Raw genomic sequence first — 24,463 nt, forward strand, 5'->3', positions numbered from 1 at the left:
CTCACAGCTGGTGGCACTGACATTTCTTATATGTTGGTTGTTCCATTATTTTGACGGGCTGGTATTTTGTTAAAAATAAGGTCTCTTTTCTGGCCTATATTACCATTCTCAGTAAGTGGCTGAGCAAAGTAAATTTATTTATTAACAGTTTCTTATATAGCGCAGCATGTTCTGTTGCGCTTTACAAAGGAGACAGTGATACAACGAAACAGGGTATTTACAGACAGTCAAAATGTAGGAGGGCCCTGCTCGCAAGCTTACAATCTATAGATACTTTCCAATAGAGGTGATCATCACACAATTAGGATACACAGTAATGTATATACTACATTATTGTGATGTTAAAACCAATTGAGGACTAGCTTACAAACAAATATAGAAAGTAACAATGGGGAAAATGGAGTTGAAACACATGTGAATACTAAAAAGCTAAATTTCTTTTACTCATTTACTTTCATTGAAATTGGTCAGAAGCAGAATCCTCATTAGCCCCTCATTTCAAGCAGTCCTTGTGCAATGGTATGTTCACAGAACTGGTTTGCAAATTTTGAAGAGATTGATAAATTAGTTTAATAAAACACCTACAAATGCCAGCTCAGGAAATGTTACCTACATGGTTGCCCTACCTAGAAATAACACAATAACACAATTAAATAAATAAACACATACCTTGATCTGTACTGCTGGTGCAAAGCAGAATGATACATTGTTTTACTCCACAAGGAAATTGACTAGCTGACCACAATGCATGCTGGGTATCGCTGTTCAGCCACTTCTATTTAGCACACTAACTCCCATGGTGCACTTGGATTTAAGGGGTCTATATACTATGGCCCTTATTCTAGTTCACACACAAACTCCTTCAAAAATGGACAAAACCTGCAGGGGGGCAGATGTAACTTGTGCAGAGAGATTTAGATTTGGGTGAGTTATTGTTTCTGTGCAAGGAAAATATTGACTGGTTTATTTTTACACTGCAATATAGATCTCTCTGAAGTAAAACCCCACACAAATCTAACTCTCCCTGCACAAGTTACATCTGCCCCACCTGCAGTGCACCTGTTTTTTGTCCATTTGAAAAGGAATTTGCCTTTGCGAGTGAACCAGAATAATGGCCTATGTCTTGGAGAAAGATAAAATGGACAGAGATAAAGTACAAACCAATCAATTCCTAACTTCGATTTTTAAAACACATTCTGTAACGTGACTGCCCAAACTGATTGGCTGGTACTTTATCTCTCTCCACTAGGTCTTTCTCCAAGGCTTAAGGTGCCCACACACTAGAACGATTTTTAGGCCGATTGACCGATTTCCGATAAATCAGTTGAAAATCGGACGATATTGGTCCGATGCCCGCTCCCATACATCTTTAGCTGAATCTTCTGATCTTTCGTGCTGCACAAAAGATCAAAAGATTTAACAAAAGATCCATAGGAACGGACATGGGATCTTAAGAAAAATCTTTGGTAAAGATGTGCGCTTGCCTGAAATCTTTTGTCCAAGACGGACAAAAGATTTCAAGGCTAATTTATGCGCAAATCTTACGATCGCAGATATTTCTAGTGTGTGGGCACCTTTAGTATTTAGACTCCTAAATGATTTATACCAATACTTTATAATCTGTCATATCAAAGTGTTGCCAGCTTTGTTGTCTGCCAACTTCCTGACCATAGATATAAAAACTATTTACCTAACTTTCTAATTATCTTATACAGTAATAGGCTTACCATACTATTCATTTAAACCAGGCATGTCCAAAGTCCGGCCCAGCGGCCAATTGCGACCCGTGCCATCATTTCAAGTGGCCCGCAGCCTCCAGTCAGTAGCAGGTGGAGCTTCAGATGCAGGATGCACAGCACAGGAAATTAAAAGTGGGGTCCCGGCGAGCGTGCCTTTACCTTGCTGTTTGCAGCAGTGAGGAGGTGCTGGCTGCCACAGTGAGATGTGTTTGGCGGCTTTCGGGTGAGTGTGTGTCCAACCCCTGGCATTCAGAGAAGGGGGGGCAAGCTACGGGACAGAGTGAATGGGTACAAAGTGGCTAACATACAGTGAATGGGGGGCATACAGTGAAGGAGGGTCAGGCTGGGGGACATACAGAGGATGGTCAGGCAGGGGAATATAATGTGAAGGGGGCAGAGTGGAGGACATACAGCGAATGGGGGCAGGCAGGGGAATATACAGTAAAGGGGCAGGCTGGGGGACATACAGTGAATGAGGGCATGCTGAGGGACATACAGTGAATGGGGTCAGAGTGGGGAACCATTCTGATGTGATTAATGATTCAAAGAATGTCAGGCTGAATGGTCGGGCCCCACACATTTTCACCTCACCAAATCTGGCCCTCGTCGCAAAAAGTTTGGACACCCCTGATTTAAACCAAGACACATTAATGAAATACACAGGATCTGTGGCTGGCTGATATCAAGCCTGCATATCACCTTTTTTCAATCAGCCATAGAACCTGTATAATTAATTGGTGTTGCAGTTTAAAGGGATTGATTGGCAAGCCTATAATAGAGCAGCAACAGCAATTGCATCGACAATCTGAATGAGGCCCAATGTTTATAATAAATTTGGGTACTTGTGTATTATCTTGGCACCCAGCGCTGGAAGCATACTGGGCTATTCTTCATACTAAAATCGCATCGGATCGCACAGCGTGTATGGTGCCGTGTGATCCGATGCAATGCGATGTCCATATTAAGTGCACAGGAATACTAATACAATTAAATATCGCATGGGATAGCACGGCACCATACCTAGGGTGCGATCCGATCAGATGCGATATTTCATTGTAGAAGCACCCATGCTAGGAGATGTGATGGGTGCTTTTTATTGGAAGCACCTATGCCATTCTTTTGCGTCACCACCACTATCCACGCCACCCGGAAGCGTGGTGAGCAGCGGCAGAACGCGTCCTCCGGCCTTTTCATACCTTCACTATCCACGTCGGTGTGGAGTTGATATTATAAAGTGTGGCGAGCGCAGCGAGTCACCTAGCCCAAAGTGTGGCAAGTGGACACGGAATACATGTAAAGTAATCCGCGTCCCCTCGCCACGCTTCGGGCAACGCGGAATACATGTAAAGTAATCCGGATCTGCTCGCCATGCTTCGGGCTCGGTGGCTCGCTGTGCTCAACACACTTTTTAAAATCAACTCCACACCGATGTGGATAGTGCGTCATGGATAGTCCGGGTCAATGAAGTTAAACCTATGGTTCACTCGTGCATGCTGATAACCAGCCAGTTCAAACTGTTCTGCGCTGTACGCCCGCCAGCAGTCGGAATAAATAGTTGTGCCTGGCTCAATGTTCTCATTAATAGCTGCCATCAAAGTGATGGCATCACGTCTGTCCACCATAGTAACGAAACACTGTCCAGTTTTGCGACAAATTCCACCAAAAATCCACTGCTGTGATAACGTACATCCGGCGTTGCTCTTTCTCTTGACAAACGAGCTTTCATCCACCTCCACAATGTGCCCAGGACCACCGATACGCCGCTGGGGCTGCGCCAGAAGGTCCATGGTGCAAGCCTCCCGCATCCATCGGTTATTCAGGACTGCAGTTTTTTGGAATATTTCCAGCTCTCGCTCACAATACTCGATTGAAGTGAGCTCCTGGGCTCAGGAATATGTGAACCGAATCAAGGTGACGAAGGATAAGCGACACCCTGGAAACCAATGGGCTGCTCTGAGGCTCACCTTGAGACGACATGCTTTTACATGGCACCGCCACATACATTCCCTCACTGACAACCTGATAGGGTGCCCGTTCGTGCAATTCTGCATCAGTGGAAGCAGATCATGTTGTTGGAAGAACTGGATAGCCTCCTCCTCCGTCTGAGGCAAGCTAAACATGTTCACAGGTACAGCCATTTCTGATATTTGTCCTGCAGGTCTGAGGGATGCTGCCATTCCTGTCAGAACTTCACCTCAGAATGATTCTGACAGAATCTGACAGGGGGCGGGAATGACAGGGAGTGGAAATGGGAGCAGTACTGAAATCGCATCGCATGCCACTATAACGTGACATGCAATGCGATTTCAGTACGGTACTGTACGTAAGGAAACTGGGTGCTGTGATATTACACAAGTACCTTAATTTGTAGCTGACATTCTCATACACGGTAACTAAAGCGGGGCTGATGTGGTTCTGGATATAAGCGTATTTTTGTGGCAAATCACATTTGTGCCTATGCCTTAGTTATGCTAGTTATACTACTGCAGGTGGAATGAGGGAAGCATTGGGTGTGCATTGGTGGATTACAGCAAGTACCTGTTTACACAAAAGTATCCCATGCAACAAAGATACATGTGTGTCAGGAGGCATAAACTGTATCTTGCAGGTGTATGACCCAGTAATAAACAATGATGTTGATGAAACCTGCCAGCCAATTGTTTTTGTCCATATCCCGGTCACTGACCTCTCTCTCTCTCTGGGCCTTATTCTAGTTCACTCTTTCTGACTAAATCCTTCTTAGAAGGACAAAACTATGTGCACTGCAGGGGGCCAGATGTAAAATGTGCAGAGAGAATTAGATTTGGGTGAGGTATTTTGTTTCTGTGCAGGGTAAATACTGGCTGCTTTATTTTTACACTGCAATATAGATCTCACTTTGAAGTAGACATGAGAACAGATATTAGCGTGAATGCGATATGAATAGATAAACCCCAACATGGCAGCAAGCTGAAAATGAAGCCATATACCTGTCAGGGAATAAAATCAAGTAATGGGGCATCTTGGCCAGGGCCATGTGGCGGCATGCTCGGGTGTTGCCTATTTTGACAACTTAATTTGCCACTCAAAGGGTTAAGGATAAACAGAGACAGCAAATGTGGAATTAGGGCAAACTTTTGTGGAAGGTTATTTATTTCAAATGTATGCTTGCATCTATAGGGTATTTCACTCACTATTGGCCCCAAAGCTATTCTTATAACTTTTAAGGTAAATGACATAATGTAGTGAAATTTGACGCAGACATTTGCGAAACATGAGGAGATCATAGGATCATAGCAAGTGATGTGTTTACAATTGGCATCCAGGCCAGCTCTTCATGCACGCGCAAAGTGAAGGCCAACTTTTTACCACCTTAATCCGTAGGAGTTCCTGCTTCTGACAGTGGTGTTGTGTACTGTGGCTTCCACATTTGTTGTGTCTGTGTATTACTTGCTTATATAAACCTGTACACAGTTAAGTAAATGGTATTTATTGTCCAGGATGAAATTGCTTCATTGTTTGATGATCGTGTCATTTCCAAGGAACTTTGGCCACCAAGGTCACCTGACCTTGCAACACTGGATTTCGGGCATGTTAAAAGGGATAGTGTTCCACAACAATCCATGGACTCTCTGGGGGTGATTCTGATTGACTCGCTAAGCAGTGAAAATTTGCTGCTTAGCAAGCCTTTTAACGCTGCCAGCACGAATGCCCCCTCCCCCCTGCACATCCCTGCCGCTTTGCAAAAAATGGATGTTTTGCATATACAGATATTCGCAGGGTAGCATATGGGGACGAAATCATTCCATGGTCGCCGACCATCAAATGATTTTTACCCTGTTTGCAAATCTAAGTCAGTCTGGACTGGACACTTTATATGCCTGTGCATTTAGCAGGTTAGTTTTTTACAATCCCCAATGTTTGGCTTGCACTTTTGACTAAAGTTTATTATAGTTTTGGCCTGTTCTAAGGGCAAAATGTTCGTGTTTAGAGGTCGGGGACAGTGGGGGGGGATGATTGATTTGTGTTTAATGTGGTACCCACATGTTGTACTTTTGTGCATAGAAATAGGCAAAGTTTTATGCTTTTGTAATGTACTTGTATAGTTCCAGATAACAGACGTAGAGTTGTAATTGAAACAGGTAAGTGTTATTTATTTGCAGGTGAGAATTTCTTTGTCGTCTCTTTTAAATAACACAGATGCTTTTAAAAGATTTTAAGCTCTGGAATTAATCTCCATACATTTCACAACTCAATATACATCTTTACTTTGCTAGAATATAGCGTTTGTCCCTTCAGATAAATAGTTATACAGCTAATATTTACATCAATATACAGTAAACTAAAAACCATGCATAAGTAACAATTCTTGTTGAATTTGGAATAAACAGCAAGATACCTGCAGTCAGCTATGCTGCAGGAGGTACATATAAAAACTCTGCATAGAGCCTATAGGTCCCAGGCACAGCGCAAGCACTTTGTTCCGGGGGAACTGGGCCTATGTTTGAAGTGTAAAGGTTCACAGTCTAACTTCTTCCACAGAATGTGGGAGTGCAGTAAGATACGTAGATTCTGGTACAAGGTCATGGGACTAATTAACAGGGTGTGTGGCCTGACCCTAATATGGCACACAATGAGATGAGATAATTTAAATTGTATAAGCACACTAATGGGTGCTTTCAATGTTAAATGCACCCCCACGCCACCCCCACTATCAATGCCAACCCGAAGCGTGGCGAGCGCAGCGTGCCCGCGAGGGGCGATGGTACGCGTCCTCCGACCTTTTCATACCCCCACTATCCATGTCGGCGTGGAGTTGATTTTATATAGTTTGGCGAGTGCAGCGAGCCACCGAGCCCGAAGCGTGGCGAGCGCAGAGCGCCCCGCATTTTACTTTACATGAATTACGCGTCCCCTCGCGGGGATCGCTGCGCTTGCCACGCTTCGGGCTCGGTGGCTCGCCACACTATATAAAATCAACTCCACGCCGACATGGATAGTGGGGGTATGAAAAGGTCGAAGGACGCGTACCGGCACCCCTCGCTCGCCACGCTTCGGGTTGGCGTTGATAGTGGGGGTGGCGTGGGGGTGCATTTAACATTGTAAGCACCCATTAAGGTGCTTATACAATTAAAAATCTTATATGGGAGCCAATTAACATTGAAAGCAACCATTAGTGTGCTTATACAATTTAAAATCGTATCTCATCTCATCTCATAGAATGCCATATACCAGTGGTTCCCAAACTGTGTGCCGTGGCTCCCTGGGGTGCCTCGGGACACTTGCAGGGGTGCCTTGGGTTGGACATCCAGGACCAATTCAAATTATTTATTATCAATTATTTATGGATAAAACCAGTGCTGGTGGCTGCCAATCATAAAATATGTGTACAAACAGAAGCAAATTCTGCCCTTTACCACATAACTGAACCTAAGAAGCACATACAAACAGAAAATATTTAATTTTATATATATTGTTTTGGGCCTAGGGGTGCCGTGGAAAAGTTCTGATACTCTAGGGTGCCGTGATTCGAAAAAGATTGGGAACCCCTGCCATATACAATGGTATACAATTTTAAATTGTATAAGACCGGGTCCCATCGCATCGCATCTCATCTCATCGCATACCATATTAAGCCTTATGGTATGCAATGCGATGGGCGATAATACACAAGTACCAGTTTTCCTTTTAAGCTGTGCGCACGTGCGCGCGCACACAACTCGACAAGCGTGCGCACAGACATTACAACAGAGCGCACAAAGCAGCAGTGGTCCCTTTTTGCATTTGTGGACTCAATTAATGTATGTTTCACCCATTAATTACATTCTGTGCTGTGTTTTTAATGTTTAAATGTTTAATATCATTTTGAAGTAAAGTTAACACAAATGCTGGACGTCATTTTCCAGTTATATATAATTGACGCACAGAAAATAGGATTTTGGGTACCTACCGGTAAATCCTTTTCTCGTAGTCCATATGGGATACTGGGCTTCACTACTATGGGGATTGAGACCTCCGCAGGAGAGACAGGCACATAAAAGAACTTTCAGTGTGGGTGCACTGGCTCCTCCCCTCAATCTCCCTCCACTAGTCAGTTAATGCAAAAACTGTGCCGAAGGAGAGCATGTGAGGAGTATGTGATAATGTATTGTGGTGAGATTCATCCAGCACACCCAAACGAACAAAAAACATATAAAAGAGGTGAATCCTAACAACTTAAGAGGACACCTGTAACTAGAACAAATCTATAGTCATATTTATCCTATAGAAAACAAGGCAATAAGCCTAACCATAAAGTAGGTCTGACAGCAGAAAAAGCCGCACTGAGGCGGGCTCCCAGTATCCCATATGGACTACGAGAAAAGGATTTACCGGTAGGTACCCAAAATCCTATTTTCTCTACCGTCCAATGGGATACTGGGCTTCACTACTATGGGGAGGTCCCAAAGCTACCAGAACGGGTGGGAACGTGCGGATTCTGCTGTAGAACCGCATTCCCGAACTGGGAATCCTCCCTGGCCAGGGTGTCAAACTTGTAGAACTTCACAAATGTGTGTTGCCCTGACCAAGTTGCGGCCCTGCATAGCTGCATTGCCGACACCCCTCGAGCAGCCGCCCAAGAGGTACCTACAGACCTGGTTGAATGAGCCTTTACTGAAAAAGGAAGCGACAAACCAGCTGATGCATAAGCCTGCTGGATAGTACATCTTATCCACCTGGCAATGGTACGCGTTGAAGCAGGTAAACCCTTCTTCTGCGCATCATAAAGCACAAACAGGCTGTCCGTCTTACGGATCCTAGCTGTGCGCTTGACATACCCCTTAAGGGTGAGGACCACATCCAAGGTATCTGGTATATCTGGGTGTGTCGCGCTAGAAGGAACCACAATAGGTTGGTTTAGGTGGAACCCTGACACCACCTTTGGAAGGAATTGTGGTCTAGTCCTGAGTTCCGCCCTATCGTTGTGGAACACAAGGTAAGGGCTCCGACAAGATAAGGCCCCGAGCTCGGACACCCTCCTGGCCGAAGCTAGAGCCAGCAAAACAACAGTCTTCCAAGTGAGGTGTCGCAGCTCAGACTCTTCCAATGGAACAAACCGGGCTGATTTTAAGAAAGTAAGAACTACTTCCAAATCCCATGGTGCAGTGGGAGGCACAAAGGGGGGCTGAATCCTCAGCACCCCCTGTAAGAAGGTTTGCACTTCCGGCAAGGCCGCAATCTTTTTCTGAAAAAACACAGATAGTGCAGAGATTTGGACCTTTAAGGAACCCAATCTGAGTCCCTTATCCAGGCCAGCCTGAAGGAAACGTAGCAGACTGTTTAATCGAAAACTGGCCGGAGGCAAGTCATTCTTCTCACACCAGGCAATATATCTGCGCCATATTACATGATAATGAGCAGCCGTCACCGGCTTCCTGGCTTTTATCATTGTAGTGACGACAGAGGAATGGAGACCCTTGTGGACTAAGATCTGCCGCTCAACCTCCAGGCCGTTAAACGTAGCCGCTGTAAGTCCTGGAAGACGAACGGGCCCTGGAGGAGCAGGTCTTCTCTTAGGGGCAGACGCCACGGGTCTTCCACTAGCATGGCCTGAATGTCCCCGTACCAGGCCCTTCTTGGCCAGTCTGGTGCCACCAGTATGGCCTCCGTCCCCTGATGCCGGAGCCGCTTTAGCACCCGAGCCAACAATGGGAGAGGTGGGAAGAGGTACACCAATTGGAAATCCCAGGTCCAGGTGAGAGCGTCCACCGCTATCGCCCCTGGGTCTCTGGTCCGTGCACAGTACATTGCTACCTTGTGGTTCAATCGTGAAGCCATCAGGTCGATCTGAGGGAGCCCCCACAGATCCACTATGGCATTGAACACTTGAGTGTGAAGGCCCCACTCTCCCGGGTGAAGATCGTGACGACTCAGGAAGTCCGCCTCCCAATTGTCGACCCCCGGGATAAAAATGGCAGACAGGGCCTGGACATTCTGTTCCGCCCAGGACAGAATTTTTGACGCTTCTCTCATGCAAGGCATGCTCTTGGTACCACCCTGCCGATTTATATAGGCCACAGTGGTGGCATTGTCCGACTGGACCTGGATCGCCTTTCCCTGTAACAATGGAGCTGCCTGTAACAGGGCATAGTAGACCGCCCTCAACTCCAGCTTGTTGATATGAAGGCCTGACTCCAGTGGAGACCATCGACCCTGTAGGCGGACTCCCTGTGTCACAGCTCCCCAGCCCCTCAGGCTGGCGTCCGTGGTTACCAGAATCCAGTCCTGGATCTGGACCCGTCTGCCTGCCAACAAATTGGATGAATCTAGCCACCACTGTAGCGAGATCCTGGTTCTTGTTGCAAGGCCAATCCTTCTGCGCATCTGCAGGGGGGAGCCGGACCATTTTGTCAGAATATCCAATTGAAAAGTCCTGGAATGGAAGCGGCCAAATTGTATTGCTTCGAATGAAGCCACCATCTTGCCTAGAAGCCGGAGGCAAAGATGGATCTGTACCAGAGGTGACTGTAGGACCTCCCTGACCAGCTGTTGTATTGCAGTGACCTTTTCCATCGGCAGAAAAACTTTTTGTTCTGATGTATCCAGGATCATGCCCAAGAAAACCATCCTCTGGGTTGGAACCAGCGATGATTTGGGCATGTTTAGGATCCACCCGTGGTCTCTTAGAACCTGTATGGACAGATTGAGAGCACTGCTTTAAGCCTCCGCCGACCCTGCTTTTATTAGCAGGTCGTCCAGGTATGGCACTACATTCACCCTTCGGAGCCTGAGTAGTGACATCATTTCCGCCATTACCTTTGTGAAAACCCGCGGGGCTGTCGACAGGCCGAAAGGTAACGCCCGGAATTGGTAATGGTCGTTCCCCAAGGCAAACCTGAGATAGATTTGGTGTGGGGGCCAGATAGGAATGTGTAGATAGGCGTCTTTGACGTCTATAGAGGCCAGGAACTCCCCTCTTTCTAGGCTGGCGATCACAGAGCGCAAGGACTCCATCCTGAACTTGAACACGCGCAGGAAGGGGTTCAGTGACTTTAGATTCAGGATGGGTCTTACTGAGCCGTCTGGCTTCGGTACCAGGAATAAGTTGGAATAATATCCCTGGCCCTGCTCCGTGACTGGCACCGGTACAATTACCTGAGACTGAAGCAGCCTGGTAATGGCCCCCTGAAGGAGCACCTGATCTTCCTGGGATGCTGGAAGTGCCGACCTGAAGTATCGTCTGGGAGGGGGTTTGTCGAATTCCAGCTTGTAACCTAGAGAAATGAGACCTCTGGCCCAGGTATCCAGACCCGAGGCGTCCCACACATGGCTGAAATGCAACAATCGCGCTCCCACCGCGAGAGAGTCTCGTGGCGGGAAAACCCCGTCATGCTGCAGGCTTAGAGGAAGTCGCGGCATTTGGACGGTCCTGGGTGTTGGAGGTGTTAGGCTTCCTAAACTTGCCTCTCGCGCCCCTGCTGGCATTGGAGGCGCCCCTAGCCTTGGGGCGAAACCTGTTCCCACGAAAGGACTGCTGGGAAGCACCTGTGAAGGTACGCTTTGCAACCGTGGGGGCTGATGGAAGGAAGGTAGATTTTCCTGCCGTGGCTTTGGAAATCCAATCGTCTAATTCACTGCCAAACAGCCATTCTCCTGTAAAGGGAATACCCTCCACACTCTTCTTTGAGTCTACATCTGCAGACCACTGCCGCAGCCACAAGGCCCGTCTGGCTGAAACCGCCATGGCTGAATTGCGCGCGTTAATTGCGCCCAATTCCTTTTGTGCCTCGCACAGGATTTTTGCGGTATCCTGAATGTGACGCAGGCTGTCCCCTATCTGGGCCACAGTCATGTCACCCAACAAGCCTTCCTGAATCTGGGTTGACCAGGTATGAATAGCCTTGGCCATCCAGCAGCTGGCTAAAACTGGACGCTGGGATGCCCCACTAGCCGTATATATGGACTTGAGGGTAGCTTCCAGCCTTCTGTCCGCCCCGTCCTTAAGGGTGGATACCCCTGGGACTGGTAACAACACCTTCTTAGAGAGGCGGGAAACAGAGGAGTCCACTACCGGTGGCTCCTCCCATTTCTTTCTGCCCAAAGGTTCAAAAGGATATGCATTTGTGAACCTTTTTGAAAGAGTAAACCTCTTATCAGGGTTTTGCCATGCAGCCCTGAAAGCAGTTTCTAACTCTGCCTGCTCAGGGAAGTACACTGGCTGTTTCTTCTGAGTCATGAAGAAAGGATCTCCTTCTGTGGATGCCTCTACTGGGAGATCTAAAACATCCCTAATGGCCCTGATAAGGGGCTCGGGACCATGTACTGCCGTCTCAGGAGCTGGTTCCTGCAGACCCTGCTCCTCACCCTCCTCCAATATGTCCTCATCGTCCTCATCTGTGTCAGGATCCATAGCAGTAGCCTGCCTCTTTTGAGGCTGTGCGGGCGGGGGAGGTACATTTTGGGTATGAAGAATATCCACCCTGGCAGCTAACATGGACAATTCCCTCTGAACCCTCTGCGTTTGCTGAGTGTTAGTGGAAAGCTGTGAAGCCACAGAATCCAACAAGGTCTTTATGTTGGAGGCCCACGCAGGCTCCTGCTCGTCTGCCTGCGATTGCCCCGCAAGCTGTGGGGGAACCCCACTGATCTGGGTGTCAGCACTACTGGGCTGTGGTGACATACTGGGCTGTGGTGACATACAAGCCTCACAAGTAACCTGGGACTGTGACTTGGGCACAAACTTGGTGCTACACACCATGCAAGTGAACTTTTTCACCATGATGAGATAGTACTACAATGTCTGTAGTAACAAACACAACCCCCACGCAGTCACACACGTGCACACACTGCTGGATGTGTTTCCTCTGAGTGAAAACAGACTATGTGCTTGCTTTATGCTGTGTCTGTAACTAAACAGTGGGGAAAAAACAGAGCAATTGGGGAGCCAAGTGCACCCTTAACCTGAACTCACAGATCTGGGTGAGCTGGTAACGCTAAACACAGTGATATAAACAACACAGTGTCTGACTAAGCTAGATAGCGCAGCAGCGCTAAATCGCTATAAAAACCTGCTGTCTCTGCCGTGCTGCAAGTACCCGGATCCACCACGCCAGTGAGGAGCCCTGTAATGGAGTCTGGCAGCGTGTGAAGAAGCAGGAAGTGACAGCGCGCGCCCAGCAGAGCTTGGTCCCGCTCTGAGTGAAGCCCCGCCCCCTTACACGGAGCTGGCGCTTACATATAATTATACTGACATTATTAAAGGTGTAAAATATATATCATACATTATACCCTGAGGGGTGTCCCTGGTGGTCCAGCGGCAGCACCCCTATGCCAGTTATCAGACGCGGTGTTCACGCGGTCCCTGCTGGAGAGCCGCCATTACTAGCCGTCGTCTTGCCGCACCAGAAATGGCTGCGGGGACCCCTTGTGGGACCCCCAGCCTGTACTCACCACCGATGTCTTCAGACCTGTCAGGGGTGTGCGGCGGCTAGGGGACTTGCTCGCTACAGCGCAATGCTGTGCGGTGACAAGTCCCACGCAGGACTGGATTGTCCTGTAGCAGGGTCAGCTCTGCACCTGAAGAGGTCGGGGACTGACCCTTCCCCTGACACCCACGAAGCAGGACAGCTGTGTGGTCACCACAGCGCCCCAAAATAACAAACTTGAAAATAAATGTGGAAAAAACTCTGGAGCATCCAGAAGCACTGCCTCTCCTGAGGCACATTTTCCAAAACTGACTAGTGGAGGGAGATTGAGGGGAGGAGCCAGTGCACCCACACTGAAAGTTCTTTTATGTGCCTGTCTCTCCTGCGGAGGTCTCAATCCCCATAGTAGTGAAGCCCAGTATCCCATTGGACGGTAGAGAAATTAAAATTACCTTCCAAAGTTGCACAGCCAAAATCTTTTGCCGCACACAGCCTTCGTAAAATTAGAGGGAACATTGACAAGTACCCAATTTTTTTTGACCAATTTCGTTGAAAGACGTTGATGACCAATTTCCCCAGAACCCAGTGTCCTGGACGAAAGATGTTGACAAAAGACGAAAGATCTAGCTACAGTTTATAGGCTCTTTTGGAAAGATATCCAAATTGAGCTGCATGCACAGTTGACAAACAACTAGCGGGTATGCGCATCATCATTCTTTGCTTGTTGCATTCACACTGAAAGATATTTTGACCAATTTCGTTCAGAATGGCAGAAATGAACAAAATTGGTCAGGATAATTGGTCAAAAAAATTGTACAATGTGTATGCACCTTAACATAATTTATTTATTGCAGATCGCCTAGTGAATATCTCCCTCAGCAGTGAATACCAGCGATTTTGACTAGACAGCCAGCGATCAAGTCAAAATATTCTTGCCTGGCAACTCTTTTTTACTAAGCATTATTATAGGGCGATTTGTCTAACCTTGTCAGCGATCTTTACTAACCTTCTAAGCAATTTTGACTATGTAGTCAAAATTGCTTAGAAGGATCACTCCGTGTGTACACCCCTTAAGTGTTTGAAACAAGCAAATAAATGCCATATCATTGTATAGTGGATATATGTATTACTTTAAATACCAAATGCTTTACTATATTGAGTTGATCTTGTATCAATGAGATGAGGTGAGATGTATCAATCTGCCCCTAACGTTTTAAAAATAACGGGTCCCGCTTCTCCTGCATAACGAGGAGAAGCCGGCACCCGTAGTGGTCGACTGTATTAATCTCCCCCCAGCTGATAAGGAGAGCCATCCCTGCGCATGCACGAACCTACTTCCCCCCCAGCATGCAGTAATGGGCATGCACGAGATCTCGCTATTACCGCGAGATCTCCAGTGCAGCCCAGAGCCAGCAGCAGGGCTAGTGTTGTCCCCGCAGTGGGGATAGGACAATGCTAGCCCTGATTGGTGTTGCGGCCGGTTGGCTGTTAATACATTGCCCCGGATGCTAAATACTGGGGGGGGGGAAATACAGGGGACAGCCCTGGAGGGCTGTCCTTAGCGCATGTTAGGCTAGGCAATAAAGTAATCCCCCCCAGGTAACTAGCGTTAAGTGCAGAAATGCACTTAGCGCTGGTTAATACATCTGCCCCAGTGTTCTAAATTATCAGACAATTTATTTACGCAAAGTGCTGATCTTTTTTCTTTGTTTATTTCATTGGGATTGGGTATTCCTTTGTCTCAGTAGCTGCTGGTAGAAAAACAATTTGGATAAGCACCCAAGGTACTTCCAAACATAATGGTGTTATTTTCTTAGCCAGCCTTGATCAGCCTGATTCTGTCGCAGAGTTGTGGAAGGCTCAGACTTATGGGCTCCACACACAGAGCGATATTCATCCACTTTGAGCGATTTTACATAATCGCTCAGAAAGTGGCTTACTATCGCTGTGTGTGTAGCCCAAGACTGAGCCTTGCGGAACTCCGACAGACAGAGGTAGTGAAGAGGAAGTAGAGTCAGAGAAGCAAACACTGAAAGAGCGATCAGATAGGTAAGATGTGAACCAGGAAAGGGCTGTATCATTAAGACCTAGGGAGTGTAGTGTTTTTAAAAGAAGAGTGTGATCCACAGTGTCAAACGCAGCAGAAAGATCTAGAAGAATAAGTAGTGATTAATGGCCTTTAGACTTAGCAGTTACCAGGTCATTCACCACTTTAGTCAGTGCTGTCTCAGTGGAGTGTTGAGAGCGAAAGCCTGACTGAAGCGGGTCTAATAGGGTGTGAGAGTTAAGAAATTTCGTGAGGCGAGAGTAGAGAAGTCTCTCCAGTAGCTTGGAGAGGCATGGGAGCTGAGAGATAAGGCCCATACACACTTAGAGATTTTCATTTCAAAAGACTTTGCCAAAATCTTTGAAAGATATATCGGTCACCAAAGTAGTGCGTACACACTGAGGGGGTTATTCTAGTCCATTCTTTCTGACAAAATCCTTCTTAGATGGACAAAACCATGTGCACTGCGGGTGGGGCAGATGTAACTTGTGCAGAGAGAATTAGATTTGGGTGGGGTTTTTCTTCAAAGTGAGATCTATATTGAAGTGTAAAATCATGCAGTCAGTATTTTCCCTGCACAGAAACAAAATAACTCACCCAAATCTAATTCTCTCTGCACATGTTACATCTGCCCCCCTGCAGTGCACATGGTTTTGTCCATCTAAGAAGGATTTTGTCAGAAAGAATGAACTAGAATAAACCCCTGAGCTATTTTCCCCAAAGAGCAAGAGATTTTCAGGAGGCGAAAGACTTTGCTGAAAATCTTTCATATACAAGGCTATTTACATAATGGGCAGGGTTTGAATTCCAAGGGTGGGAGCAGCGGCCAGCCCTTGGGGCCTGATTCAGCAGCATATATTCAGAGCCAAGCAATCAGGTAAACTCCGCCAGGACTACTCAGCACAGCAAAGGCCTTGGGGGGGGGGGGGGGTAGTAGTAGTAGTAGCGATCAATTTTGAATCAGGCCCCAAGGGCAGACATGCACTGAATAAAATGGCCGCTGCTCCCACCCTTGGGATTCAAACCAAACCACGCAGCCAAGCGATCAATTCTGAATTGGCTGGGGAATGCCTTAATTTTGTGGTGACCTCCCACAAAATGGGAGTGGCACTCCCCAAAACATCCACCTGCTGTCGATTAGACAGCAAATAGCCAGCGATCGCAGGCGTTAGGCAGTGGCGGCGGTAACGCATATATTGCTGGAGCAGACCAGCAATGTATACATTACACCCATAACATAATTTACATTGTCGGGCAGTGGCGGTGGTAACGTATACAGTGCTAGCCATACGTTACCGCCTCATATACACGCTAGCAATATACATTGCTAGCGTGTGCTAGCAATGTATATATTACCGGCTAATCAATAAACATTGGTGGGCAGGGGGGACCAGTAATATATACATTGCTGGCATGTGCCAGCAATGTATAGATTACCGGCTAATCAATATACATTGGTGGGCAGGGGTACCAGTAATATATACATCGCTGGCATCTGCCAGCGATGTATATATTACTGGCTAATCTACGTACATTGGTGGGCAGGGGGACCAGTAATATATACATCGCTGGCATCTGCCAGCGATGTATATATTACTGGCTAATCTACGTACATTGGTGGGCAGGGGGACCAGTAATATATACATCGCTGGCATCTGCCAGCGATGTATATATTAATGGCTAATCTACGTACATTGGTGGGCAGGGGGACCAGTAATATATACATCGCTGGCATCTGCCAGCGATGTATATATTACTGGCTAATCTACGTACATTGGTGGGCAGGGGGACCAGTAATATATACATCGCTGGCATCTGCCAGCGATGTATATATTAATGGCTAATCTACGTACATTGGTGGGCAGGGGGACCAGTAATATATACATTGCTGGCTTGTGCCAGCAATGTATATATTACTGGCTAATATTAATATGAATAGACATTGGTGGCCAGTTTGTGTTTGCTGCGGGGGAGCTGGAGCTGCTGCGGGCGGGCAGTGGATGTCTTTAACTGAACCTTTATTATATAAAGCAGGGGGAGGGAGAAGGGGAGCGGGAGCTGCCGTGCAAAACCCGACCCTGGAGCGGCTGTGATCGGTGGACGTGGACGGCAGGCGGCTTCTGCTCTATGCTATGGAGCAGGGGGTGAGAAGGAGGTGCGGCAGACAGGGGGCGGGTGGACGGCGGCAGCGTCTTTTCCTCCCTGCTCCGTGCAGGTGAAGGTGAGTAGGAGGTGCGGCGGATGGGGGGGGGGCGGGTGGATGGTGGCTGCTTTTCCTCCCTGCTCCGTGCGGCGCTATACTGAGCAGGGGGAGGTAGCAACACTCCAGGGGGAGGCAGTGGGCTGGTCTGCCGGGCTGAAAGTGGCTAATCTTTCAGCCTGGCGGCCCGTACACACACAGAGATGATGGCTGAATAAACCAGCCATCATCTCTGGCATGCTGGTAAAACCAGCAGATGGGAGACTTTGACAGCGATGATGCGGGAGCGCGCATCATCGCTAGTCTGTCATCGGTGGCCCATACACACTGGGCGATTTTCAGCTGAAAATCGCTCAAAATGGCCAAAATGAACGATTTTCAGCTGAAAATCGTCTAGTGTGTATGGGCCTATAGGATGATAGTTAGAGAGAGAGTTAGGGTCATAATTGTGTTTTTTCAGAATGGGAGTAATCACTGCATGTTTGAGCAGAGATGGAGAAGTACCAGTAGCAAGAGAGATTGCAGATTTTAGTTAAGGTTGGAATAAGCACAGGAGAAAGATGTTTAATAAATTGTGCAGGTATATGATCAAGAGGAGAGGTAGTAGAGTAGGAGGATAAGAAGAGTGCAGATACTTCCTTTTCATTTGTGGGCTCAAATGAAGAGAAAGTGCCAGAGGGTTCAGGTGGGGAAGAGAGTGGGTTAGAGGTAGTGGAAGAGCATACAATTTCATCTCAGATGTTCTCAATCTTGTCCTTAAAGTAGGAGGCCAGTTGTTGTGCACTGATGGTAGCCAGTGGGGGAGGAGGGGGAGGGTACAGAAGAGACTTAAATGTGTTAAAAAGTCACTTAGGGTTGGTGGCATGAGAAGAGAGGAGAGATTGGTAGTATGTTTGTTTGGCAGTGTCCAAAGCATTGCAATAGGAGTGGTAGCTAGTCTTATATGTGAGAAAATCAGTCATATTACGAGATTTACGCCATTGGCATTCTACTTTGCGTGTCTGATTTCGTAGTTGTCTTGGAGTACCACGGTTGGCATCTAAGCCTAAGTGGGGTATAATGGGTAGCTGGAGCCACTTTATCAAGGGCTGTTTCAAGAGGTGGGAAACAGCAGAGTCAGGAGAGGTAAATGTAGAAATTAGTGAGAGCTCTTGTAGAATAAAATAATAATTTTTAGCAAAGTCGCATATTATAATAATATCGCTGATATCCATGTCATCCTTTTCAGATATGACGATTGCTGAACAACAGTGAAAGGGTGGGTCTGTAGTTTAGTTTACTTAGAATGGAAATAATTCAATAATATTTTCAGAGGACTTGACAAGTGTCTCGTGTGCTGCCTTCACTGGCAATTTTGTTCTAGTACAGTGGACAGGGAACTTGGTCCTCATTATTCCACGCAGTGCATGTTTTGCAGGTCTCCTCACAGATCACAAGTGAAATAATTAACTCCACCTGCGGACCTTATAAAATGTGTCTGAGTAATTAGTACACCTGTGCACCTGCTGGGTTACCAGCAAAACATGCACTGTGTGGGGTAATGAGGACCGAGTTCCCTGACCACTTGTTCTAGTAACAATTCCAATATGGTCCTCAACTGACCACAACCTAAAAATTCACCACCTTCTACATTGGGTGGATTGCATATATTTGCCAGGTAGTGCTGGTAAGTGGATAGATGAAAATTATGCTCCACTATTAGTTTATTTCATTTTCACATTGGCTACTGGCATATTTATAATGGGTGTAATGTGCCCAGTGCACTCAGGCCCCTGAGTCCCATGGGGCGCAAGCCGCAACCATATTTTAAATACTTTCCCCTCTGAATTGAAGATTAAGGCAGCAGTGCTGCTGGAATTGCCCAAAAAAATGGCGGCAGCGCCATTTTTCTGAGGTGTGTAGAACCTGAGTGCTCTAGTTCTCAGACTCTTTTCCCGGCAGTAAGGAGGGTGCCCAAATGGAGCAGGCTGCAAATGGGCCTCATCCTCTCTTAAAGCGCCTGTGACCCTTCTGTTAACCATTTCACATTCTGATGTACAGAATAGTACATCTAGCACAGCAACACAGTGTTTGGGATGCAGAGAGGCACATTTTGAAAGCCCCACTTTTAAATTAGGATGTGATTGTTTAAATTGGGCATACAATTCTGAAAGGTTATGCAAAATTAACTCTATGTTCTCTGGTGCCACCACTTCTTGTCACAATGTCACCCCTTTCACACCACACAAATATCTCGGGTGGATCCCAGGTTTTTGCTCAGTCCACCTAGGTGAGCTTGCGGTGTGAAAGAGCCATTTTCAATACCTCGGGTCCAGCAACCTGGCAATCCGACCCAGGGTAAAAGCAGTGTTTTACATGGGTTGTAAGCTTGCAGCAGGGCTCTCCTACCTCCAAGTCTGTCTGTTGTTACCCAGTTTGTTTTATCACTGTCTACTATTGTAAAGCGCAACGGAATCTGCTGCGCTATATAACAAACTGTAAATAAATAATAAATGGGTTGGAACTGGGTTGCTTGGCAACCCAGATTCCATTCACTGCTATAAAGGAGTCATCAGCGTCAGTGCTGCCTCCTCCCCCACCACGCATCATGCACCGCTGCTCTGTTCTGCCCTCCACCTGATGTCAGCACCCAGCGCATACTTTATCGCAAATGCAGAGTTGCTCCCGGGCCGGAACCGGGTCTAAATCACGGGGGTGACCCAGAATTTGCTATGTGAAAGAGGTATTAGAGACACTATATATTTATTAACAGTAAAATACAAGTCTGAACTTGCCAGCTGCATGGTTAGTGCATGAAGGGTTCAACTGCTGTACCTAATACAGGTTGAGTATCCCTTATCCGAAATGCTTGGGACCACGAGCATTCTGGATAAGGGAATTTTCCGGTTTTTGGAATAAAAATTTTTTAAGCATACTTACCTATCCCCTGGTGGTGCCCGGTGGTCCATCGGCGTCCACGTTGTCCCCCGGAGTCCACAGCCGGCCTTCAGCACTGTCTCCGGCGTCTTCAGCGGTCCCAGGAGTGCTTTGCGCGAGTTCCCAAGCGCGCCGGTGGCATCGGTGCGCACTCACTCGCTCAAAGCACTCCTGGGACTGCTGGAGACGCCGGAGAGGATGCTGAAGGCCTGCCATGGATGCCTGGGGACTTGGTAAGTCTAAAAAAAGGGTTAGGGGGGAAATGAAACAAAAAAAAATTTGAATTATTCCATAAAACCACGGTTTTTGGAATAATTTGGATACGGGATGCACGGATAGGGGATACTCAACCTGTATTTGTTTTATTCCTGTTCTCAAAGGCATCCCGAAATTAAACTTTTACAGTTAAGTACAATCTCTTTAGCATAACATACTTTATTTACAAAAATATTAAAAGTACTTTTTTTTTTAGATATTCAAGATCAAAGGTCAAGTAAAAATGTAAATCTATTTTTTTTATGAAAACTATGTTCCCTTCAAAACAAGTTAAACATGAAAGTTCTACCACAGTTTGAAGGTTATACGTTTTTTAAGTTGACCTTGCAAGCAGAAATGTTACATTTCGTTGTCATGTTTGCAACCCTGTTGCATAAACACTGAATCACTGAGCGCTAACATTTTTTTTTAATTTATTAGTTTTTGTTTGATTCCATAACAGTCAAACAAACATAAAAGCATTGTTATATACAGTAGTTGGTTACCAAATAATATGAAAGAGAGAAAAAGGGAATTTCCAGAGTGTTCTTAGATCCAATCCGGAGCTACATATAATTTAGTATACTGCATATACTATGTTATTGAGCACTATCATTTTTACACATGTAAGTAACTTATGTCGTCTATCATCCTTACCAAATTTCCTGAAAATCTGAGTCGGGTTAAAAGCTGATGTGGCATGGAATGACCTGGACACACGTGTGTGTGTGTGTTAAAGGTAAAAGCTGGACGACAGCCAAAACAACTACTGTTTATGATTTTTATTTAGTGTATGGGCCTGAAAAAAATAGTGATTAAACCAGTCCGATCCACTCGCCAATCAATGTGTATATGTTTTCACATGACTTATGATATGCAACACTAATGTTGTTGTAGAGGTCTTTCAATACTGAGCCATTTTAGACTGGGACTGTGATTAAAATGATGCAATTAAGAAAATACTGAATTCAAAGGATGTAACTGTAATAGGGCCTACACACGGGGTGATTTTGCTGGGCAATGAAGAATGCTCAGTACACAGCTCTGCACAGCGTTGTGCCAGCGATGTGTGCTGAGCGTTATGTCAGGCTATCTGCCAGGCCATAGCGACATGTGGGGCCAAGCATAGCTATTGCCCCTACACACAAAGCGACGTAGGGGCATTTTCTAAGTGACCTAGTCACATCGCTTAGAAAATGCCCTGAGATCCACCCGTGTTTAGACCCCATAATTCTTCCTATATTTAAGCATTATCTTTATTAGCAGCACAAGTCAAGTGAATGCATAGCATGTTTTATGCCTTCTATAGAAATTCCTCTGAGCACGAACCATTGAAATAGTACTGTAAATAAGCGTTGGAGTTGTTTTTCCTGTTCTTATATTCAGTAAGAACACATGAATGCATATAAATACATACATACATACATAGAAACAAGCAAACACATATAGTCACACTGTAAACAAAATGCTGGCATTTCTGGGATTACCAAAAACTATGGGGGGTATCCAATTAGGTGTGATGAAACATCGGCAGCAAACAAAAATATGGAGGGTTTTTTTTTCACTTTTTTTAATAGGGTTTGCGAATTACATCTCCCATAATAACATATATTTTGTGCCCCAAACAGACAGCGCTTTTCGGGGATTTTGCTTCGCAAAACAATATCCTCATTAAGCCAGGGTGACTCATCACGTCAATTCCCATACCTGCTACAGCAGACAGGGAGGGTGCCCAGGAGTGTGCACTCAGCCCTGAGACCCACACCCAAGCACATCTGACAGCAGGAGCCAGAGTTGATGCAGGTGACACAGTGTACAGTGTAGCGATAAGCTGTGATGCACCTTCCCAAGGACATACTAAAAGGGGGATGCAGTTAAGATCCCGGCGGTCGGGATCCCGGCGTTCAGAATCCCGATGCCGGAATCCCGACCGCCGAAATGCCGACACTTTCTCCCTCCTGGGGTGTCCACGACACCCCAGGAGGGAGAATAAATTAGTGTGCCGAGCGTAGCGAGGCACCGGGCCCGCTGCGTGGCGAGCGCAGCGAGCCCGCAAGGGGGGGCGATCCACGTCCCCCCCTTGTCGGCATTTCGGCTGTCGGGATTCCGAACGCCGGGATCCCGACCGCCGGGATTCAATACTGAATCCCTAAAAGGAATGACAGTGGAATGACAGTGTGGTCTGCAGATAAGGATTGCCAATTGACTATAATGGGAGAAAATGACATTTATATTAATATTTCTGAAATTATTGCACATATCAACTATATTTTTGGTATACTTCTTCCACCACTGTGGCTCATCTGCTGTTATTACCAGCAGATGAGCAACGGAATGGACATTTTCCATAGCGTGCTGCTATGGAAAGTCATCCACCAAACGGAAAATCGCTAAAACGGGTGAAAAATCACTCAGTGTGTATGCACTGAGCATTTAACAGCCCAGCGATTTTCCCGATCATCGGTCAGCAAAAACGCCCAGTGTGTATGGACCTTTACCTTATGACGTATTGTGCCACGGAGGTGGAAGCTCTTGCTATCAGGTGGTCCTAGGACCTTAAACCTCGGTTATTGCATTGTTAATTTTTACATTTATTAAACAAAACCCATAAAACATTATTTATGCAAAAATAAAAACAAGGTAAAGCAAGGAAGAATGGATAATAAGGTTTGGAAAGCAGTCATGAAAGAGGAGTAAAGGACATTTGGAGTTATCTGTGCATTCTTTCCAGAATTTCATTGGCCTTTTACCTCCAGAGTTACTTCAATGCCCCCTATTGTGTCATAAGGAAAGGTCAATTGTAGTTCAAATGTCCCCACTTCAGAAACAAAGCAATACATACATACTAGTGATTACTTATGTCAGCTACAGGCTGGTAACAAACTTTATGACTTTCCTAAGATTCTAAGAACATATTACTGACAAATCAAACACTAGTTGTAATGTAATATAATAACTCACTGTGTTCTGAATTCAGCATATATAGTCCTCAGTTCTTCTTTACTGGTAATATTCATTCTGTCTGTGTCCTCAAGGTGTTGTATGAATCTCTCTCCAGCATCCAGCAATCCTCTCATGCGGTTTCTAGACGGCATTTTGTGCTTGCAGCTAGGCCAGGCCTCCCCAGTAAGAGGAATAGTACACAGTCAGTCAGTAATACAGTATGAATGTGGATGCTGGCTGAGCTGTGAGGATAAGAGACACCGGCGCTTATATGCACACACAGGAGGCGTGGTGGGGACTGGAGAGATAACTCAGCCCTCAGAAAGGAGAAATGAAACTGAAACCCAGCAAGCTCAGCAGCATACAGAAACACAGTGATACATAGTCATGTGGCTCCTGTCCTTATTCCTACATGGAAAATTAAACAAGAAACAAAACCAAAAGCTTTTAATATTTATGTATCCCAATTTAGCCATGTCAATTACTTGGGGAGCTGTGAAAATTGCTCAGTGTGTATGCATACCTCCCAACTGTCACGAATACAGCGGGACAGTCCCGAATTTCGGTCCTGTCCCGCTGTCCCACCCGCGGCAGGCATTGTCCCGCTGCGGGGGGTGGCAGTTGGAAGACCCCCCAATCTAATAGAATAGACGCACGAGTGCATACCTCCCAACTGTCACGATTCCGTCGGGACAGTCCCGATTTTCGGGTCCTGTCCCGACGTCCCACCCGCGGCAGGCATTGTCCCGCTGCGGGGGGTGGCAGTTGGGAGACCCCCCAATCTAGTAGAATAGACGCTGTGCGCATGCGCACAGCGTCTATTCTCGTATGAAAATGAGGTCGCGGCTAATTAGCATAAGCCGCGCCCTCATTTGCATACGCCCCGCCCCCTTTTCGGACGCTCGCGCGGCTTCGCCGCGCGAGTGTCCCTATTTCATGGGGACAGAAGTTGGGAGGTATGCGAGTGTCCCAATTTCTT

General features: G+C 46.4%; 1 protein-coding gene across 2 annotated transcripts in view; it reads right to left on the reverse strand.

Annotated features, from left to right (window-relative positions):
* The window catches only part of MOV10 (Mov10 RNA helicase), a 119,431-nt gene extending 95,684 nt beyond the window's left edge, over positions 1-23,747 (reverse strand). Inside the window, exon 1 of one of the 2 annotated variants that reach the window (XM_083172784.1) lies at positions 23,503-23,747. In XM_083172784.1, coding sequence (XP_083028910.1) covers positions 23,503-23,636 — 134 coding nt within the window. In that variant the 5' untranslated portion in view covers positions 23,637-23,747. Of the gene's footprint in view, positions 1-669; positions 779-23,502 lie in introns of those variants that run through there. The other variant, XM_083172785.1, reaches the window with a different exon arrangement.
* Positions 23,748-24,463: the final 716 nt, after the last annotated feature.

Source organism: Crinia signifera, chromosome 2 (genome assembly GCF_055691185.1).
Source record: "Crinia signifera chromosome 2, ASM5569118v1, whole genome shotgun sequence".
NCBI lineage: Eukaryota > Metazoa > Chordata > Amphibia > Anura > Myobatrachidae > Crinia > Crinia signifera.